Genomic DNA, 18186 nt, shown 5'->3' on the forward strand with positions numbered 1-18186 from the left:
TGGAGTTCTGCCACCTGGTAGTGAATAAGTGTATCTAAGTGTACCTAGTATCTAAGATGCCTCCCATTGATGTCCACCACATGACAGTCACATCCTTGTGGAGTTCCCTGACACATTTTGCCAGGGTTGACCTGGTGACCAACAGAACACAGCAGAAGTGATGGTATGTCACTTCTAAACTTAGTTAAAAAAAAGATGGCGCGCTCTCTCTCTTGGATCACTCACTCTGATGGAAGCCAGGAGTCATGTCTTGAGGACATGCTGGCATCCAGTGGTGAGGTCCTTGTAGGAAACTTAGGGCTGCAGTCCAAGAGACTGTGAGAAACCTCATGAGACAGTTTGAGACCCTGAGTCAGTCAGAACTACCTACTCAAGTTATGCCTCTATTCCTGAGCCTCAGAAGCTATTGAGAAAATAAATGACTGTTTTACGCTGCTACATTTTGGGGGTAATAGACAACTATACATTAATTTGAGCAGGTTATTTAAGCGCCCTATGTCTTAGTTTTCTCATCATAACGTGGAGATAATGATAGTACCAACTTTATGGTGCAGTTGTGAGGATTGAAGAGACCATCCACAGAGAAGTGCAGCATAGTGGAGGGTCAGGAGTCAGCCCTTCAAGAATGCTGGTTGTTGTTATTAATCTGCAGGGCTCACAGATCCCCCTACGAGACTGAGCTGAATACCATTTGACAGGAAATATTGTTTAAAACACCCTTCTTATATGTCTATACCTTGATTGTGGTGATCCTTTCATGGGTGTATGCACATGTCCAAACTTATCAAATTGTATACATTAAATATGTCCAATTTTGTATGTATCAATTATATCTCAATGAAGCTGTTAAAAATAAATAAAAATTGAAAATATGACCACTTAGGAGCCAGCCTGGTGGCGTAGAGGTTAAGTTCGTGCACTCCACTTTGGCAGCCTGGGGTTTGCCAGTTTGGATCCTGGGTGCAGACCTATGCACTGCTCATCAAGCCATGTTGTTTCAAGCACACCATATATAAAATAGCAGAAGATGGGCACAGATGTTAGCTCAGGGCCACTCTTCCTTAGAAAAAAGAAGGGGATTGGCAGCAGATGTTAGGTCAGGGCTAATCTTCCTCAAAAAAAAAAAAAAAGAAAAATTATGACCACTTAAAAGATAAGCCAAATTTTTCACCAAGATATTTAAAATTATTGTCATTAAAATATAATTAGTTCCATTAAAAAACCAAAAACATCCTGTCTTACATTCAAAAAAGGAGTGCAATAGATTAAGATAGAGGCAATTAAATTGTTGTTTTTAACTCAAATTTGAACCTAAGGGAATTAGGACACTGTAAGATTTTTGAGATGAGAGGGAAAAGTCCTCCCTGTGGGGAATGAAAAGAACTGGAATTATGATAATAAAAAAAAATCTGGGGGCTGGCCCCGTGGCCGAGTGGTTAAGTTCGCGTGCTCTGCTGCAGGCGGCCCAGCATTTCGTTGGTTCGAATCCTGGGTGTGGACATGGCACTGCTCATCAAACCACGTTGAGGCAGCGTCCCATGTGCCACAACTAGAAGGACCCACAACGAAGACTATACAACTATGTACCGGGGGGCTTTGGGGAGAAAAAGGAAAAACTAAAATCTTTAAAAAAAAAATCTGCATCCTGGGCTGGTGCTGCAGCCTAATGGTTAGTTCAGTGTGCTCCACTTTGGTGACCTGGGTTCAGTTCCCGGATGCAGACCTACACCACTCATCAGTAGCCATGCTGTGGTGGTGATCCACGTACAAAACAGAGGAAGATTGGCACAGAGGTTAGCTCAGGGTGACTCTCCCTCAGCAAAAAAAAAAAAAAAAAGTCTGGGTTCAAATTCTGGTTCTGTCATTTATGAGCTAAGGGAAAGCCTTTAGTTTATCTAAGTCTAACTGGCCTATGTTTCCTGTGCTTTATACACATTTCACAAGATGAGATATGATGTGGAGGTGACTGGACCAGTGCCTGCCAAGGGTGGCTATGAAAATGTACTAAGATCAAATGGAGTACACTGTGAGCAGGAAACTGTAAGACCCCTCACAGCCTCCTACAGTCTTCGCTCCCTGGCCCTTCTCAATCGAGATCTCCTCAAATGAGCTATGGCTGTGAAGTCCAGAAATCTGAAATAGCTGTAAACATCTGGGTATACATTTTGGCACCATAAGTATCAGATGATGAGACTGCAGGAAAGGTAGATTCTGATCTAAGTCCAAAGGATTCTTTTGAGATGAGCTCGAGGCATGACAGTCCTTCCTTTTCTGCAGATTAGTGACTTTCCCAAGATGCTGTGAGCACATCTATCTTAATCTTTTACAAATTACCCCAGTACTCCCCAAAGACCTTGACTCAGATGAGAAAGGTCCTAAAATCAAAGACAGTGCATTTTGTTGTAGAAATCTCTCAGACGTTAGAAATTAAAGAATAATTAGGCGACATAAATCTTAAAAAGTAAAGGATCTTTACTTTTCATCTTGCTCTAGAAAACCTTTCTAAAAGCTATGTTTGTGTTCCTTTTGCATTCCATCATCCCAAATTCTTTACTTTCACCAACTCTGTCAGATCCCTTCTCGAATATTCCCATGTCTCTGATAAGCAAGCCATTTTTTGCCTTGTAAAATCTTTCCTAAAAACATGATTCTACACTGCACACAGGCACCTTTTTGAGCCTAAAAGCCATATCTTGACCGTGTCTGCACAATCATACTGATTTTGATAATCCAGTAGAATTACTAATCATTAATTGCATTTAAAAAGTCATTTGCTTATAGAGCCATCAATAAACAACCTCCTTATTTTCAACTCTCATTCATTAACAACTGTTTTTAAGCCCACTCTTATATCAAGCCTTTCAAAGGGCACTGTGGGAGCTATAGATGTGCATAAAAAATACTACCTCCCACAGAAATTCACAGTAAGAGGAGGAATGAAGCATGTCATTCAAGACTCAAAGAATAAAACCTGATTTTAATAATTTTGTAATCAAATTATTATTTAGAATCACACATGGGGTAATGATATTATTTCTATGGCAAATTTAAGAGAGCTTGAAATTTCTGCTCCTTGCCAGTGCTCTCACAGTTCTGAATAGCTGAAAATTCGTATGCATTGATGTTTATGGTACGAGAAGAGTTGTTTGCACTCATTACTCCTAAGACAACATTCTTCGTCAGGTGTGAGCATACACAAGGGCTGCAGGGTGATGGAATGAACACTCAGTTCTAGAAGGCTGTTAAGCTGGGACCCATCTTAGGATACTGGCTTCTCACACCATTTATGCAAGAGTCAAAGATGGATTCTGACTTGGAGTCAAATGTTTGAGAGATTGGGATTATCCTCTCACAGGCCAGTCCCTCTCAGTATCCATCTGTGTGCAAGAGAGACTTCTGGTAGTATAGTACCTTGAGCCAACAGAACTCCAGTTTTTAAAAACTGCTTTTTCTCATGTAGCCTTATTTCATTTCTCAGTAGCTTCCCAACTCATTGTTTGAGTTCTGTAGTCAAGTGACTAAAGCAGGGAGAAAAAGAGTTGGCTGCCAGTGAATGTTCTAGAAAGCCCCAAAACCAGTAGCCATGAGCAGCCTTCAAACTATCACAAGAGCAAAACTGTATGCCTTCCTTTGCCTCAGTCTTTTTTCTTTTTCTTTTGGTGAGGAATATTGTCCGTGAGCTAACATCTGTGCCAATCTTCCTCTATTTTGTATGTGGAACTGCCACAGCATTAGTTGATGAGTGGTGTGTAGGTCTGTGCCTGGGATCCGAACCTACGAATCCCGGGGCGCCAAAGCTGAGCGCATGAACTTAACCACTATGCCGCTGGGCCAGCCCCCTACCTAAGTTGTTTTACTAGACTCTTCAGGCTACCTTTCTGAGACTTCTTTTTTCCTTTAATGGCTGACCTTACATTAACTTTGTCCTCAAATATTTACAGGGAAAGAAAACACTGAAAAAATAAAGAAATTCAAAAAGATTCTGCCCAAGAAACTCTCATACATTAAATTATCTAAATTTTATAACTGATGTGATCTTATAGGTCATCTGCTTCCATCCATATCCTTCCTAGATCCAATTCCCCACCTCTTCTCCAGCATTTTACACAAGAAGAAAACACAGGTTGAAAATGGAAAGGGGATCTTTTCAAGGCCAATGAAATAGTTATGTTCCATCGAGTAATAAAATGCTAGAAATGTAAGAACATCTACATCTCTCCAGCAATTTCTCTCAGCCTAAAGTTGCTCATCCAAGGTTATATTCCACTTTCTGGGGGCAACCTGCATCAGAGACTACTGAAGACAGGTACAGAAGCCTAACGGTCACCCCTACCCGCTGTCCCTGCCTCATTTGGGACAACTCTGAAGGACAATCCCAGCACCAGAGCAACCTGTAGGGTCAGCTGAGGCCTCCACTAAACTGCATCACCAGTTTAACTTTTCCCTTGCCCTGATACAGGGCCCTTTATCCTCACAGGTGTTATTCCAGAAAGCATTTGCTAATAAATTTCCGGTGTTCCAATCTCTGTCTCAGAGCCTGATTCCTGGAAACCCAGGCTACAACCTTATACACCCTTGAAAAATTCAGGAAAGATGTACTTGATACTTCTGATTTCTTCTAATTAATTTCATTTATAATAAGAAAAAACATTTAAAATAATCCTTTGGCAATTGTAAAAATAGTCATTCTTTGCCACCATTTTACAGGAAAGAGCCCTGGATGGGGAATCAAAATATCTGCGTTCTTATGCTGTCTATGCTCTCAGCTGGGAAGTTTCTCATGAGCATCAGCTTACTGAGCTGCGAAGTGTGTTCGAGGGTTAGGTGTAGCATATGCCACACAATGTTTTCCACCAGGAATTACAATCTTAGACAAACATATTTTGCACTCCAATGAAATCAAATACCTTTTCCCATGGATTTTAAGAACTAAAAATCACTTCAGATAGTCTATATTTTATCTGCTAATTAACATTTTATAGAGCATGGTAAGGAACGTCAAGGAAGAGGTGAAAAATAATCTCACAAAAATAATGATTCTTAAGTGGAACAGCAAACATCTTCATACATGTGACTAGAAATCTGAACAATGCTATAATTTGGTTTATACAAGACTTGATCCAAGACTTGATAATCTAAATAATTGCAAATGAGGCTGTCAGTAGATGTATCTACTATTCTGAACGAAATCTTAATTCCGCCAAGATATAGATCTATAATTTTTTCAGCATAGTTATTTAAGGCCTATCAATCATGTCAGTTGCAAAGAGCCTACTTTATTTATCAGAATAGTCAAGAATTTATTTTAAAATAAACTTTGACTATATGTTGAAGTAATTTCTTTTTGTTAGATAGAGTTTTACCAATAGAGAGCTTGGAACTAACAAAAAATGTAATGAGATAAAGTTATTTCAAAAGATATATATAGTGGATAGACCAAGCAGGGGTTTGGGGTTCGGATTCTCAGAACCTTAGTTTTCATGTTTGTAAATTGGAGATACTACTGTCAAAAAATCTTTAAAAACAACAAAAAAAGATATAAATAGTATAAGGCATGCAAGGCATCTTTATTCTTGGAAAACCAGTATACAAGAGAGGTTCAGAGGTAGCCCAGGTGTGTCCTGGAATAAGTTTGTAAGCTGAGTCTCTGTTTCCCATCTGTAAAATCAAGATAATCTCACCACATCATAATATTATGAGGATTCAATGAAATATTAATTAGCAATGTATTTAGCAAGTGAATAATATTCAGAAGTTCTCAATACTTGTTAGATTTCGTTTCATTTCTCTTTCTTTCTAAGCTCATTATTTCCTTTCCTGTTTAATGAAAACAACTTTAACTGCCCTTAATATATCAGAAAATTTTATTAGAAAATATTCTATACATAAGTGATTAAAAAAGAACCCTAAAACACTGATGTGTTATAAACACAAGCCATTTTTATAATACTTTTACTTATTTGTTCAGTCATTTGACAGATGTTTAGCAAGCACCGATTTTGTGTCAGGTATCAAGCATACAATGTACGAATGTGAAGATGAATGAGATACATTGCCTCCCTATCCGAAAGTAATTCACAACCTGTTAGAGAAAGGAAGATTTGGACTTGAATAACTAAGGATTTGAGGCAGTACTATGTGTAATTAATGTCATGAAAGTGGTATAAGAAAATGCTATTCAAACATGAGAAAAGATTCCACCATTTCTGGATAGAATATTCAGAAAAGAAAGAATTTATGACAGCATCAATATCTGCTCTAGTATTTGAAAGAAGCATACAACACTCTTAGATAGAGGTAGACATTGAGTCATTCCAAAAGGTAAGAAGTGTTCAGAGGGAAAAAATAAGGGGCAATGTATATTTCTGGACTGACAAGTAGTCTGACTTGGCAAAAGTCTACAGTATACAAACAAGGACATGGCAATAGGAAACTAGAAGTGTAGACTAAGATACCATATGCTGAGGGGTTTGTAGTTGTTTTTTCTTGGCAGACAATGGAGAGCCATTGGAGAAATTTATGGAGTGGAATGCCTTGTTTAAGTTATTTTAAGAAGAAACCTGGCAAGCAGGATGTATGAGTCTGAAAGATGCTAGAGAGAGGAAGACTAATTTTGAAGATCCTTTGACAGTTCAGGTGTGAGGTCATAAAGGAGAGAATAAAAACATGACTCTTGGGAATGAGAAGGTGGCCAGGGATTCACAGATATTGTGGGGAAAAAATCAATGGGATAGGGGAACTTATTGGATGAGGAAGTTATATAGGGGACAGAAAGATTCTGAAGCACAATGATTTTTAAGAAGAAAGCTAAACAAGACTGGCACAGATAGAACTTAGTTACAAGAGGAAAGTAGCAGGAGAGGAAAAAAAGAGGCAGCTAAGTGTACAATGTCTCTCTATGCAGTGAAAAGAATGACAGGAAAAGGACAATAGCTTCACAGAGTATTGCAGCTGGGAGCATAATGATTAAGAGTGTAGAACTCTGAAGCTAGATTTTCTGAGTCCAAATTCTGGCTCTGCCACCTACTTGCTGTGCAACTGCAAGCTAGGTACTTAAACTCTCCAGGCCTCAGTTCTCTTATCAGTAAAACAGGAATAATAATAGTATCTACCCCATGGGTTAAACAGTTGGCATTTGTTATAAATTCGATATGAGTTTTTGCATTTACTATAGCAAAACTGAAAGATGTATTGGAGCATAGAGAAAACATGGCATATTGTAAGTAGAAAGAAACAATCATTAATTCATTCATTTGACTAAATTGTGTCGATTGATTCTTGCCACATGCCAGGCTTTGTTTTGGGTATTGAGGGTACAAAGTGATCAAAACAAACAAAATCTCTGTCCTCATAGAGATTATATTAAAATATGGGAAACAAATAATAGAGAAACACAAAAATGCAAGCAGCGTGGTCATATACATTAATTTAAAAAAAGAAATGAAGCAGAATGAAGAAGGTAGAGCGACTGAAGAGGCTATGTTAGGCAAATGCCAGGGAAGACCTGTTTGTGGTGGTGACAGTCCAACACAGACCTGAGGGAAAAGCCACGTAAGTATCTAAAGAAAAGAGATTCCAGGCAAAGAGAACAGCAAGTGAAGAGCCCCTGAGTTGGAACATGCATTATTCTCCAAAGAACAGAGAAGAGGGCCGTGAGGCTAAAACCAATTATAGAGAGTAGTAGCAAGAGGTGAAGTGAGGGTTACGGCTGGGGGTTGGATCATGTGGTGCCTTGTAGGACATGGTAAAATCACAGTATTTTATTCTACATGTAATGGGAAGTCAACAGAAGTAACATGACCAAATTCATATACTGAAAGGCTGCTGTGTAGATAACTTACTGTTGGGATAAGAGTTAAAGAAAAGAGACCAGTTACGAGCTTATAGCTATAGTCTATAATCCGTAAGAGATGGAGGTGGTGTAGATAAAGGCAGAGCAGAGGAGATGGGAAGAATTGGTCAGATTTGGGATAGGTGTTGTAAACAAGAACTACAGGCTTTGGTGAAAGATTGAATTTGGGGTGTGAGGATGTCAGAATAAAGAAGCATGAAACTAGAGCTTTTAATAGGAGTCAATGAATGAACAATGGTACCATTTATTTATTTATTTTCTTCTTCTTCTCCCCAAAGCCCCTGGTATGTAGTTGTATATTCTAGTTATGAGTACCTCTGGTTGTGCTATGTGGGATGCCACCTCAGCATGGCCTGATGAGTGATGCCATGTCTGTACCCAGGATCTGAATCAGCGAAACCCCGGGCTGCTGAAGCAGAGTAGGCGAACTTAACCACTCGGCCACGGAGCCAGCACCAGTGGTACCATTTATTGAAATGGGGGAAAACAGTAGGAAGATCACATTTGGGGGGAAGGAAAGGGAATTACGGAAAAGCAAGATTTCCATTTTGAACATAGCTGAATCAACTACTAGATTTCCATTTGGAGAAGCCGAGTCAACAGTTGATATAGAAGTTGATATGGATTCTGGAAACAGATTAAGCTGGAGATACAATTTGGGATTCATCAGTATTTACATGGCATTAAGGCCATTGGTACTAGATGACATCATCTAAGAAGCTAGTGTAGATGGAAGAGAAAAACCTGAGAATTGAGCCCCGGGTCACTCTCTGACTGTTAGAGATCGGGATTAAGAAGAGGAATAAGTAAAAGATACTGAGAAGGAGCAGCCAGTGGGATAGGAAGAAAACCAGGAGCATTTAGTATACTACAAGCCAAGTGAAGAAAGTGTTTCAGGAAAAAAGGTGAGAAGCAATGTCAAATTTTGCTGAGCACCTGAGAATTGACCATTTGATTTGACAATCTGGAGATTATTGATAACCTTAGCAACCATGATTTCAGTAGACAGGGACGGTGAAAATCTCATTAAAACTAATAAGGAAGATTAAAAAGAGGAAAAACTGAGTATAGACAGTTTTTAAAGTTTTTCAGGAAAGGGGAAGAATGAGGCTTTAGTTGGAGGGGAAGTGGTATCAAGTGAGAGTGCTTTAAAATAGAGGTTGTGACAGAATGCCTGTATGCTTATTGCAATTATCAGTAAGGAGAGACAACGGATGACACATCAAAGGGCAGGGATAATTACAGAAGAGTCTTTAAGTAAGTGAAGAGGGATGACAACAGGGAAAGAGCTGGTTTTAGGTAGGAGCACAAACACATTAACTAGATTTGATGGAAGGATAAGGATACCATTTCTGAATGCTTCCTTTCTTAGTCATAAAAGAAGAAAGATTATTAGCTGAGAGTAGGGAAAGGAGAGATGTATTGGGAATCTGAAAAGTAAGACTAGGTATAAGACATTCATCTTATAAAGTGAGACAATGATTGACTAGAGAAACACATTGGCATTTCCTAATAGATGACCACTCACCTTGAATTAGTGGTTGTAAATGCCCAGCAAGAAGGTGCTTTCTCCAGATAAAGTCAGCTGTTAGGATACATGGTAAGAGTTGGTAGAAGAGCTAATATAACCACGGCTGAATTTTTTCCAGGTGAGTATGATGCGGAAGGAGGACAAAAGATGATGAGGGTGTTTGCAAGGGACTGAAGATAATAAGTGACTATGGATTCTAAGCTGAGTTCAGAGGGAAATGAGAACACGAGGCAGATGAGGCACAGTGGAAAGGCGGCAGAGTTAATGGACTGGAGGTCTTAATGGAATTGAAGAATCGCTGGCAGGAGAGCAATAAAATAAGTGAGCAGGAAAGTAACGAGGTGATAGAAAATGGTATGATAGAAACTAACAATTTGTAGGGGTTACAATTACTGGTTTAGTGTATGACATGGAATTGACAAACTGAGGTGGGAAAAAGCCAATATCAGTGCAGATAACATAAAGGAACTAACACTTTAGGGCATTGGATGGATTATCTGCATAGATATTAAATTACCAGGATTGATCACAGAGGTAATTGGAAAGGAAGTGATCCCCAGATGCTAATGTCTTCAGTGAATGCGGGAGTATGACAGAAAATTTCAACAAGAAGGGTGTAGTAAGTGGATATCTGTTAACACTTGATTCAAGTGTGCTAGATCACTTACATCTGAAAATTGGACCTATTAAAAAAGTAAAAGAAGCAATGAGCATTAGAATAAGATCGATAATACCGACAGAAATTTTGGCTCTTTCTCCATCAATTCATATTTTTTACAATTCTTTAAATATGCAGCCATCTGTTTGCCAACAGACAGACCATTTGATTGTATGCAACAAACACAACAATAACAGTGTAAAAGCACTGAGTTCTAATTATATATGATATGGATATAGTCATTCTTTATTATGTACATTTGCCCAGAAAGTTCAGAGAAAACTTTAAATATCATTTGATAGTTTGATATAGAAAAGATGAAAACAGAAAGCACTTTGTTTCTTTATTGTAGTACCAATCTTTACTCACTAGGACTGTTGGATTGCGCGTCCATAGGAATCATGAGCTTGGCACGGGTAGCTCGGCGTGCAGCCAGTGACCTCTCCAGAGTGGACATGGAGCTCCCTGCTTCTTCAGTGTCTTGACCTAAAAGAAAAACGATACTCCTGAGAGACACATCTTCTTCAATGACACAACAATTCACGTCATTTCTAGCCAGGCACTACAGTGCTTTTTTCATTTTATTGATGTTTTAATAATAATACCTACTTTCTTGTTAACCAATCAATAGACTCTCATTGTACAAAGATCAATAAAATTTACCATAACCTCATTACCCAAAAAGAACCATTATTTATATTTTGTTGTTTATCATTTTTGTACATGTATGCATATGTGAAAGTGATAAGGTATATATTCATTTTTCAAAAGTGGCATTATATCATACATACTATTTTGTAAACTTCTTAAGGAAATAACAAGATTATCTTTCTCTGTCAGTAATACAATTTTTAACAGCTCCATAACATTCAATTGTACGAATTTAGCACAATTTATGCAACCAGTACTTAAGGCCCAGACATTAAATCTCATTTTAAAAACAAAGGAAATAAACTGCATTCTTCAAAAATAAGATTAGGAATATTTACGTAAATGTATTATGATTCTATAAAATGTCATACTAAAGAGTCATTAAAAAATAAGTAATAATCATATATGCATATTTGAAAAGTAGACAAAAATATATGTTGAGAGAAACAAAATTGAAGTTCTGAATAGTTCAGGCAGAAGACTTGCTGGTCTACCTTGTGTCTATTAAACTGAGGAAGGGGTAATTGAAGAGAGCAAGGCTGAGAAAGGGCCAGTGTGGATTATAGGCTTTCTTTCTCCTCATTTGGCCTGGCAAAGATGTAGCAGCTTCCTTTGGGTCAAGTGGGCACTTGAAAAGTTGGTCAGGCTTGAGTCTTTTTGCTGGCTGGAATTCACATAAGTACAGCTGTCCCACCAGAGGGCCTTTGAGGCTGACATGCAGAACTGTTCCTGGTGTGAGAGCTTTACGCTGTGACTTGATATTCTGTATCACAGAATTGGCCAGTGGAGGAATCTCATAGGATCTCATAAAGGATTCACACTTGTGTTTCATAAGGGACCCAGAATTTGGATGCCACATGAGGAGACACCATGTGCCCAGAAAAGCAGAAGAACTTCAAATCATCCTTTCTTCCCTCCCTCCCTCTTCGCCTTTGTCCTCTCTTCTCCTCTTTACCTCCCCTCCCTGACGTCCCACGTAACCAGGAAGAGCGGATAAGCAGGAGGAGTAGGTAAAGGTATTTCTGAAACAGACTGCGCCCCTCCTTCTGTCCCACCCCCACTGCTCCATTTCACTCCAAGGTGCTGAAGGATTTAAAGAGCAAATTGTGACCCCAGTCTTAAGAGCCAAAAGCCTAGCTGGCCATAAAGGAAAAATAATCTTTAATTTAAATTTCAGATTGTAGTTTTAATAGAACTGGACTATAGTTTAATAACTGAAAGTGACAGAAAAGTTAGGGACTCTGCTTGAGATATTATTTAAGGTCTAGAAAAGGAATACTCAGTACCTCATGACTGGAAATCAGTAATTGAAGTTTTTGTTTAAACAATTCTAAGCTGAGAAAGTCTAGTTAACCTGGTGCATATTCAAACAACTAATATATTTTAACTCAGTTTAAAAAACAACAACTACTCATTCTACAAACACATCATGAGTAGACCAAGAGATTTTTTTTTGATGAGAGTACTTGGTTGATTAACTTCTCATAAGCATTTTGAAAATGTAGGGACCCACAGAAAGTAAAATATCTTACAACCACTTTCTAGATTTCTTAGTGATTGTCGGACGTGGGCTGTTCTGCATCAATTCATTAAATGGTAGGCTACTTTTCTTTAGAATACTTTGTATACCAACAGAGTCTTCAGATAGATTCCATCAAACTAGACTAGTGATCACATAATGTGATTGCATGGGGATGACAGCTGATTTCCATGGTAATCAAGGCGAAGTAACAGAATAATCAATGTTTTCATACTTCAAGTGTCCCTGACGTGATTTTTCAAAGCAAGGAGTTGACATCAAATTTAAAATCAGCTTTCAATTATCCACAGACATAGTGAGCTCAAAAATGTACAAATGGCTTCAAATTTTATTGCCTTGACAGAACCCTTGTTCAAGATTTAACAAAAAGCAGTCAATTCATCTAGGCTTCACATTTTAATCTTTCTCAGCTGGATCACCACCTCTTAGTTTCAAGAAGCATTACAATTATAAAAGGCAGGCGAAAGGATGATAGAATAGAAAGTAAACCTAGTTAACTGACCAAATTTATAACAGATTATTTAACCATTGGAAAATCACCTGCAAATTAGTGGAATGGATACCTCCACGAAAGAGGGAGTGGAGAACTCTGTTATGGGGTTCAGAAAGGGATGTTTTTCCTGATGCCAGAAAGAAGAGTTACCTGAATGAGAGGTGCTTTTGCTCCCCAGTTGGGTTTCTGACTGGCTGTGACTGACTGGTGTGAGGTCTTGGCAACTCTGGATGGGGGAGTCCCTTCCAGGTGGGTCAGTGCCTGCTGGCTTCTCAATGTTTTTCATTTCCATTTCTTCATGATGAATCCAAAGATCAGGGGGCCGGAGGTCCTTCTGGCTGCCCTTCCTTTTGCCAACACTGTGAGTGGCCCGTTTCCTATGGAACAAAATTAGAAGGCAAATGTAAGTGCCTCTTTTCCACGGCCCTTCCTCTTTTTTCTCAGTCAATTCAAGTTAGAAGCAGGGAAGGAAACAAAAGCGCTCCCAGGAGGAAACCTGTGAAATCCAGGAATTGGCAGACTTGTCTTGGCTGCTTCCCCCTCTCCCCAGGAGATTCACCACATTATAGAAGATGTGGGGCTGAATCCCCAGGGCCACGGCTGCCTGCCAGAAAGCATCTTACTCCAGCTTTCCCGGCTGCAAATTCTCACACAAGGTGACAATGGGTTAGATGGAACCATATGCCAATCTGTGAAGCTAGGCATACGGTACCTGACTGTAACATCTGTTTAGGAGATAAATGAAGGAGTTGCTTCGAAAGGGCAAATAGAAATTAAAAAGCCAGAACTTGTGCCAGCAGTAAAGATTGGGGCTTAGAAAAATGTCTATACCTCAGCTGTATAATTTAATGTGCAATTGGGAAGCTTGCTATTTGAAGACAAAAGGCCACACGAGGACATTCTTAGGAGAATAAAACCCTTTTGCCTTGAGTCTCTAAGTATCTGGATTCAAACACAATAACACTCATTCTTTGAAAAGAGAAGAATACACTTTGGAAGAGTGCTTCAAATGCCTATTTTCCTCAACAAGAATTTAGCAATCATAAATTTATTTTTCGGTCGTAGTCTCTTCTTGGTGCTAGCGAGATTCATATGTTCCCTGCATGCTAAGTAAAGTAGCATGATGTTCCTGTTAGCCATTCTCTACAGCAGGGTTCAGAATACTATGGCCTGAAGGCCAAATTCACCCACTGCTTATTTTTGTAAATAAAGTTTTATTGGAATCCTGCCCAGCTCCTTCGTTTCAGTACCACAGTGTTAAATGGTTGCAACACAGACCATATGGCCTGCAAAGTCTAAAATATTTACTATTTGGCCCTTTTCAGAAACAGTTTTCAACTTCTGCTCTATAGTTTTATAATTTTTAAGTCTCCACTTGTAGCTTCTTCTTTTAAAATAATAATGGCTCTTCACAAGGCAGAATTCAGACAGTTAAATCTAACCTTTGACAGAAGCCCAAAGAAGTACCTTCTTCTCATTTTCCTCCCTTGCAAGGAATGGTTTATGAGAATAGTTGTTTTCATGGTCACTAAACGGTTCAAGCAAACTTCCACTTTCAGTGAAAACACTTTGCAACCTGTGCAAGGCCACTGAGAGTGACCTTGTTTTCCCAATTGTTGACTAAGAATCTTTGCACATATTAGGCAATTAATAAGTTTTTAGTGGTATGATTTGTTGAATTTGCCTTAACATTCTTTTTTTCTTTCTTGATGCATGCTGGGGAGCATAGGAGACAAAGAACCCCAGACTTACAATCTATCTAGTAGTTTAGTAGAGAAATAATGCAGTGTTTTCTGCTCTAATATTTTCCCAACAACTACCTGCATTTTGCTGATTTCCTGGCAGCTCCACAGTGACTCTAGACAATGGTCTATAATAACCTCTAGATCCTTTTCTTGTGTCTAAGATAACTCTCTGCTAACCATCCATTCCCTGAATTTGTTTCCTTACACTTCACTAGAAACTAGTGTGCAACTCACTCATAGCTCTGTATGTGATCTACTCCTGGTGACTTAGAAGAATTTAATGCCATTTTTAAACTTGGAGATTTCACCCTGTTATCTTTCTTTCTAACAAATCAAAATGCTAAATAACTTTAACCGCAGTGTGTACATGACGGCATACAGAGAAGTACCGGTTCCCAAATCCAGGACAAGACAGTCAGACTTTTCATGATAACTCAATATTTAAATAGCCTGTGGTAAGGAAATTTGACAAATAATTTTTGGAACTAGATACAAACTATGAATTCTGGTTTCTCCTTGCTTACATCCATGCCTTATTCATTCATTTATTCATTTACCAGTCCCTGTGACCTCAGTTCCAAGCATCCCCAGGTGTACTGCATTAAAAAAAACATTTCAAATCTGATTGAGGCAGAACTTTCTTGTGTGCTATGATTTCTAACCTCCGTCTGGGAAGAAATTATCATTCCTGATAAAATGCAAAAGCATTTTTCTGATGGATTTTGATCAAATCAAGACCTCTTCTGAGAAGCTACTCATCCAGCCAGCTGACAGCCAAGAATCTAAAGATCTCTAAACAGACTTTATTTGCTTTTTGTGTATATTCTATGAAAGACCACCTAACCACTTTTGTTTCCTATAATGTCTCTTATCAAGAGAGAAATCTTTGCCTTGGAGAGGCCTCCTCTGCCGGTGGTAGCCCAGAGCAGAAGGTTTGTAATAAAACTGACATCTGCTCATAACTAAATCACCTGAATTTGTCTTAAAACCTGTAGGAACGGTTGTCACCCTCGACTTCTGTCCATCTGTTGGTTCCCTGACATAATGACTGCTACTCATTGCAGCCCCCAGTTCCTCTGTCTCTCCATTGGAATCTTCAAAATTTGTCAGCAGACGAACCTAGGCCAATGGGTCCTGAACTGTAGTCCTCAGACAAAAGTATCAGCATCACCTGGGAGCCTGTCAGAAATGCGCATTCTCAGCACCCACCCCAGATATTATGAATCAGAAACTTGGTGGCGGGGGGCAGCAATCTGTGTCTTAACCTTCCAGAGGAATCTGATGCACCTAAAGTTTAAGAGGAACTGTCTTATTGAATTATTTGGTTTTGCTTGTTTTTGTTTTACAACTGATTTTTCTATTAGGTATAGAATACGTCACATGTTTATCCCTCTCCCACATGCTCCTTTCCTCACAGTTACCCGTAATCTGTCAGATTCCAAAAATAGTCGTAGGCTAGGAATGTCTCTTCTCACCCCCTGTATTCTCGAATAAGGCAAAGCAAGGAATCTTCCAAGGCTCTCTGCTGTCTCTTTCTCCTACTGGCAAAGCTTTCATGGTGTAATCAAGAACTGATGTTTTGTCTTTTATTTTATCTATCTGTCATTTATCTGTCATCTATCTATCTATCTATCTAATCTTACTTCTGCCCAGAACGCCTTCAGCATCCTATTTGCTTACAAACTACTTATTCTTTAAGAGTCCCTTCAAGCCTCTCTCCATCAGGAGGACTTCCTGACCCCTTAGGTCAGTGTAATCTCAGAATATCCAAATCATTTCCCTCATCTCTGTACCATTGACCCTGAATGGAACACAATCTGTTTTACTGAGCTGGCCAGATGCTCCCTGTGTGTCAACTGGTTTCCTTCAGTGATACTCGAGCAAATTCTGTTTCCTTCACTTCTCCAACATCATCCACTGTTTTACAATATTTATTCATTTGTTTATTCAGTGAACACATATGCAATGTTGACTATGTGTCAAGTAATGTGCTAAGTATTAGAAATGCAAAGATAGGTGAGACATTGGGAGCTCAGTACATGAATGAAAAATGGCATGGCTTCTAGAAATTTCTGCATCATTGGAGTAAGGAGCAGGCACTGGGACATGGCACGTAGTTAAGACGAAACAGTAGAGAGGACCAAATCATAGGGGGCCTTGGCTCCAACAGAAACATTTTTAATAACATCAGTAAGTCAGTGGGGAATTGCCGAAAAATTTTTAGCTCACAAGTTAACCTTGATCAGATTTGTTACTTTACATGATGCAGATCACATACTAAGCAGACAGTAATTACTTGAATTGAAAAATGAAAATTTTTCCTTATTGACTTGGGAGCATTTCCAAGTTCTTCTCTCTCTCTCTTTTTTTTTTTTTAAAGATTGGCACCTGAGCTAACAACTGTTGTCAATCTTCTTTTTTTTTTTCCTGCTTGTTCTCCCCAAATACCCCCAGGACATAGTTGTATATTTTATTTGTGGGTCTTTCTAGTTGTGGCATGTGCAACGCTGCCTCAGGATAGCCTGACGAGTGGTGCCATGTCTGCGCCCAGGATCCAAACAGGCAAAACCCTGGGCCAGTGAAGTGGAGCATGCAAACCCAACCACTCAGCTGCGGGGATGGCCCCTCCAAGTTCTTTTCTGATTATTCTTTTTTTCCTTCTTCTCCCCAAAGCCCCCCAGTACATGGTTGTATATTCTAGTTGTGAGTGCCTCTGGTCATGCTGTGTGGGATGCCGCCTCAGCATGGCCTGATGAGCAGTGCTGGGTCTGCGCCCGGGATCTGAACTGGTGAAACTCTGGGCCACTGAGTCGGAGCACAAGGACTTAATCACTTTGCCATGGGGCGGCCCATGGACCACTTTTCTTAACTAAACTCATTTAGGTTAGGGAAGGTTTCAGGAAGAAAGGAAGCCTGAATTGAGTGTGAAGAGTGATTACCAGTTAACCAGGAAAAACTATATTGGGAATATATACCTCCCCCACTTCCTCCATCTAAATCTTTCCCAAAGGTTTCCTACCTCCTAATTCTTCATATTGATTATTTTTATTCTACTCACTACTATTAAAAACAAAACAAAACAAAACTTATACTGGAAAACCCAGGGAAAACGTGTTCTAGATACGCAAATAAACCTGTATTTTCTGAGTAGGAATTAAAATGCATTGAAGTCCTAAGTGGCTGCCAGTTAAAATCCATGTGTGGTGAGTACTGAAAAATGATTAAAAATGTTAAAAAATTGAAAATGAGTGAAAGTGATCTATAGTGGTTAAAGTATAGTAGATTTCATTTGATACTCAATACTCAAAATTATTTTCGTCAAGATCTGAGTTGTATTAATACTTAAGACTTGCTGTGTATATCCAAATCAAATAGGAGGCCTAGTCAACCAGTGACTCTATCAAATAAACTTGAATTTTATTTACATATTTAAATGTAACGTATTCAGACAGGTTGTTGATCACCTATCCAGGTAACTGCCTTAGAAATGTGATAACCATGGGTTTCCAGGATAACCTAGACTTCTAGGATATTCTCAAGGTCAAATATTTTGTCTTTAGTATCTGTAGATGCATTCTAACTTATCATAATACATGTTCTATATTTTGGCCAGGAAAGTGTTATTTCTTTATCAAAAATCACAGAATAAAACCTCCCATCAATTTAAACTTTCATAAAACATAATTTTTCTATATATATTTGATTATAATCTCTAT

At 38.8% G+C, this 18186-nt stretch overlaps 1 protein-coding gene across 2 annotated transcripts in view; it reads right to left on the reverse strand.

The window, feature by feature from the left end:
- The window catches only part of DCC (DCC netrin 1 receptor), a 1085205-nt gene that overhangs the window by 48890 nt on the left and 1018129 nt on the right, over window positions 1-18186 (reverse strand). For both annotated transcript variants that reach the window (XM_070513040.1, XM_070513039.1), the window contains exons 24-25: window positions 12876-13102; window positions 10411-10527 (exon numbers count right to left, since the gene is read on the reverse strand). In XM_070513040.1, the coding sequence (XP_070369141.1) occupies window positions 10411-10527; window positions 12876-13102 (344 nt within the window). The remainder of the gene's footprint in view (window positions 1-10410; window positions 10528-12875; window positions 13103-18186) is intronic.

The sequence above is a fragment of the Equus asinus genome, chromosome 7 (assembly GCF_041296235.1).
Source record: "Equus asinus isolate D_3611 breed Donkey chromosome 7, EquAss-T2T_v2, whole genome shotgun sequence".
Taxonomy (NCBI): domain Eukaryota; kingdom Metazoa; phylum Chordata; class Mammalia; order Perissodactyla; family Equidae; genus Equus; species Equus asinus.